The following is a 5000-nucleotide window of genomic DNA, read 5'->3' on the forward strand; positions in this document are numbered from 1 at the left end:
ACTGAATGATTTCAAATTAAATTTTTCGTTGCGTCACATTGTTTGAGGACTCGAGAAGAGAAACGAAATACAGATCTGGCTCTCTCAATTCCTTCGTTCGCGCATAATCAAAATTCCTTGCGCCTTTGACTACAATCCCTTCTCCCGATTAGAGAGCTGCCTCGTTCATTCGCTTCAGGCTCACTCACTGCGGCATCAATAAAAAAGATGGAATAATCATGAATATTTGTAATAGCTCAAACTTATATTTTGAAGTGATGTTTTTGTCGCCGTAGCCGTGGTTGGTTTCTTAAGGCTGGTTTTCACTAGTGACGGATTCGTAATCAGGAGCGCAGAGCGATACGATCTAGTGAAAATCAAACTGTCGGAGTCGGAAGCAGAATACCGATCCCGCTTATGACTCCGTCGCTTACGATCCAGTGAAAATTGCCTTGAGCCGGAAGCAGAAGCGGAAGAATAAACCAGCGTTGTGATTGGTTGGTTCTTCCGCTTCTGCTTCCGATTCCGACAATCTAGTTTTCACTGGATCATAGGCGACGGAGTCATAAGCGGAGTCGGAAGGAAATGGGAACGTTCTGATTCTTCAGATTCGATTCCGTCAAGCTTATGACTCCGCTTACGACTGCGATCTTTGATTTTCATTAGGTCATAAGTGCCCTTACGACTCCGACTACGACTCCGACTCCGACTCCGTCACTAGTGAAAACCAACCTTTAGACTGCCTAATGACTCATATCGTCACAACGTTCGAGCAATTTCTTCTGAATTGGTTCATTGACCCATAAAAAGCGATCGATCAAAGTAACAAAAAGAATCAAGGGGCATCGTGAGTTCGCGAAAAAAAAGGAAATTTTGGCCGCTGGATCTTAAGGACAGTATTACTTTGCATGTAGCGGACGGCGCGAGTCAGACTAACGTGTGAGAGTGCCATTGTCTTGCCATGTGTGTTTCTTCAGTCGCGCATTACTCTCCGGCTTCACAGCTTCCTAGTTTGATATTGCTCTTAAAAGTGCACTTTATGCATTTTCTCAAATGTAATTATCACAGAATTAAAATGTTTGTCCTCCCGGATAATTGTCGGACTACTTCCTGACAACTAGGAAGGTGTGATTTTGAAGATATCCTTCTTTTTTGCAGAGGAAATTCGAAAGTCAGCGGGAAATGCTGGAATAAAAACGTTTACCTCTAAATTGGACCAAGGCCTCATGACAGATGCTATTTCTAGAGGTGAGGTGTCGAAAAATACTGTCCTTTTAGGTAAAAATCCTCTTCCAGTTTTTGTTGCGAGCACACGCTTTCCCTTCACCAATAGCGATATTTCTAGTAACGTCACCCATTGTTATTAATATGCCAACCAGAAGCTAATTGGCTGTTGAAACAATAATTTCTTTTCTTTCGTGGATGGCAACTTTCACAAGAAAAAGTGACGTCGTTGTTTGTAAACAAGAAATACGGTTTGATTTGCTGCATCAGCGTCATACGTGGTTCATGAAGTGTCTCATCTCGATTACCTATTCGTTTTCCCCCTTTAATCAAAAGCCGACATTTCTTTGGACTGTATTCAATGATAAATGAGCTCATAAATCCTTAAATTTTTCATGATTTACTTTTGTTTGTCCTAAAACAGTTCTTTTTTATTTGATAAAAAAAATAAATAATATTTTACAGCAACCATCCCAAAGTCAGCGAATACAACAAGTATTCCAAAAGAGATGGGAGTGGATTTTTTACCTCTAAATAAGCAGGATAGCAACGAAGGTAGGAGCTGTGAGAACTGATGCCTTCAGATAACTCCATATAAACAGCACAAAGTTGAGTAGTAACCAGAAGGGCCTGTACTCGAACTGTTCCAGGTACTCCCAAAATACACACGTACATAATTGACCATTCCCCATCCAACAAGAGCTTTTCATGGCCAATGAAACACAATCAAAGAAATTACAGAGTAGAATAGCAACAATAACTGTCTAGAATCGGAACAGCGGCCGGAGTGAAGCTATCGGTAGTTGGCTGTTTACAAGTGTAGCTGAGAGGTTGAACCAGGGTCTACCCGGAACAAATGCAATGAATTGTCAGAACGGGTCTTGAACCCGGGATTTCGGATCTCAAAGCAACCACAATTCTCTGGTCATTTTTAATATTCTCTTTAGGCTTCTAAAGATTATTTTCCACGCACGCGCGCCTTTTAAAGATGTTTTCTCAATTCAATCTTCTTGAATTGTAAAGTTGACTTTCAATACTGAAAACGTTTTTCAGTGTCTTTAAACGTTGCTTTTGAAAAAATGCATTTACTGACACAAGGTTTTCTCTGGCGTAGTCGCGAAGGAAGAGGATGATGTGGATGCTGGGGTTGGAGACGATGGTAGGTCACACAGGAACTACTGATTTTTCATTTTGATGTTAACAAGTTTTCTAAAAAAGGATGCAAAGCAATTGAAAATTACTGTGGCTTTACATTGGAAAGAGCTTTAGAAGCGAGTCGAAAGCGTCTTCAGAAATGTAATTTAAATGACTTTAAGTAAATTAACCACAATAAGAGGATGATTAAGGCCTGAAGTCGACATGTTTAGGACAAATCGATGCTCGATGCACGAGTTCTCATAATATATTATAGCTCAAAATACGGTACCGTTTCTTTCAAAAGTAGATCGCCTGTTCCATTTTGCCTAAAAATCGAAAATTTACGTTTTCATTCAGGAGTTTGCATAAGTCGTTGCACTAGTTGAAAAATAGATATTTAAGAAAATGCACCACTTGTCCAGGAATCTAGAAGTTGCGTGAAAACTGAACTTGATGCTTTCTTTTTTCAGACAAGGGAAATATCGATGACGAATTCGTTGTAACAAAACCAACAAGTGGCCTTAAGAATGGTAACAGCTAAAGTAACTACATTAGGAAGGGGTTCATAGCTGTCAACATGTTCTTTTTGTAGCAACTTCACGGCGTACTATGCAAAACAATACATTTGTCACAAGCAAATAGGCCTGTAAAATTACAATACGAAGAAGTTGTTTTGCTGTATTTTCCAAAGAGAATTAGTACGGTTCGGTGAAATATTCGAACTATTTTTATAATTATTGTATCAATGATAGCAAAATCGTAGCTTTTCGAAAGTATTTGAAAATACAATCTAATTCCTTTCAGCTGTAAAGTTGTTCACCCGGCTTTGCGGCACATCCTTTGTTAACATACGTATTCAAAATATATAACTTTAAGAGAAGTGAAGAAGAAAAAAGATTACATGAAGACACTTGATACACTTTTAAAACATTTAACAATTATTCCATGAGCGCTCGTTGGATATTTGATGGTAAATAGCCAACGAGGCGCGTAGCGCCGAGTTGGCTTTAACCAGTCTCATATCCAACAAGCGCGAATGGAATAATTGTTTTATTAAATTCCTTAAACTCCAAAAGTTTGGAAGTACGAAATACGAGCGAAAAAAGGAAGAACATCCTAGCGAAATCGAAAAAAACTTTATGAAGATGCGATGTTGTGTAATACCTTGTGGTCACACAGACGCAGGCTCATCACAAAAACATTTCTTTCCTTTTCGCGTAGTTCTAAGCTTCGAAATCGATCCAAACTTTCCACAAAAACGTTTTTTTCTTTTGCTTTATACCAAGAGGAATTTCGCTTTCTGGTGTAAAATTTTTTAGTTTTTTTATATATATGATATATATAACGCTAGGCGCAATCATTTACCATATAAGGTCAAACTGAAGTATATGAGCTGATAACCGAGATTGAGTGAACCAATCAGAACACGAGATTTGCATTATCCGAGGTAGAGAATTTAATAAATATATATATATATAACTTAATTATGTATACTCGTAATAAAAAAACTGCGTAGCGGCCAAAGGAGAAGATCTTTCGAGTTGGCTACTACCACAGTGCTAATTAGTTACATATTACTTTCTTGAATAATGCGGTAGTATGTAATCCGTTACATACATTGGTCAGTTTGCGGATATTTATATGCGTATTGTATCGAAGGAGTAATCGTGTAGCACTGTAATATAAATGGACTTACATAAAGAAAGAGCGCTATTTGATATCTGCTACCTGGACAGTCCTTGAGCATATAACACACGATTGCTGCTATTACGCCTGACCAGGCATCACCGAGTGACATCTGCCGCTGGCGGCGCCAGGAACTGTAGCCCCGTTACTAGCCGCCGAAACTACCGGTACCATAGTTCCTGGTCAACGGCTGACGAGGGTGATGCCTAGCAGTTGGCAGTTAAGCCTCTGTAGGAATTCCTCTAGGGAGGTGCATTTAATTTTGACAGGAATTGTTTAACATAATTTCCGTTTCTTATAGCTCTAAGTAAACTGGATGGTGACGCAAGTGGAAGTGCAGAAGGTGGAAACGACCAATCGAACACCACAAGCAACTCAACAATAACTGGCGACGATGACCAGACAACAAAACAACATAAAAAATTGAACCAAACAAAAGGTCAAAATTCATCGACTCCATCATGCATGGCTGAGATTTTTATCGCTGCTAAGGCAACTTCTCAACGCCCTATTTCTATCCTTGGCTTGCATCTGAAGTCATGGCGGCCATGTTGGTGTACTGAACAACAGCGAAAAAGTATTTTGGGAAATTAGCATTAGCTCGATTATTATGCAAAAGCGAGCAACATTTTGCTTTTGTTTTGTGCACCAACATGGCTTTCTAATCATTGCAGAAAATGGGCAAAACTTCGCTTATTGGTCGATACATGACACTGTGCCACGTGAAAAGGGGTCCACCATTTTCTAATAGCGGTCGTCTTGACGTTTTTATAACAATCGACTGCTATGGAATATGGCCTAAAACTAAACAACGCGACTGGAACATTCGAAGAAGAAACAAACAAACACGTCAGTGAAAATTTTGATGGCCTTCACTTACAGTACATAAAAAACAAATCAAGTCAAAGTTTGTATAATTGATAATAAAGGATAATAAAGGTGACAACTCTTCTTTTAATGTACATTAGGAAGTG

At 39.0% G+C, this 5000-nt stretch overlaps 1 protein-coding gene across 1 annotated transcript in view; it reads left to right on the forward strand.

The window, feature by feature from the left end:
* The window catches only part of LOC137993660 (A disintegrin and metalloproteinase with thrombospondin motifs 6-like), a 45966-nt gene that overhangs the window by 31053 nt on the left and 9913 nt on the right, over positions 1–5000 (forward strand). Inside the window, exons 26-31 of the mRNA XM_068839626.1 lie at positions 1138–1227; positions 1669–1758; positions 2318–2362; positions 2811–2870; positions 4328–4465; positions 4995–5000. The exon at positions 4995–5000 is cut by the window's right edge and continues 51 nt beyond it. Of these exons, the coding sequence (XP_068695727.1) occupies positions 1138–1227; positions 1669–1758; positions 2318–2362; positions 2811–2870; positions 4328–4465; positions 4995–5000 (429 nt within the window). The remainder of the gene's footprint in view (positions 1–1137; positions 1228–1668; positions 1759–2317; positions 2363–2810; positions 2871–4327; positions 4466–4994) is intronic.

Source organism: Montipora foliosa, chromosome 2 (assembly GCF_036669935.1).
Source record: "Montipora foliosa isolate CH-2021 chromosome 2, ASM3666993v2, whole genome shotgun sequence".
NCBI lineage: Eukaryota > Metazoa > Cnidaria > Anthozoa > Scleractinia > Acroporidae > Montipora > Montipora foliosa.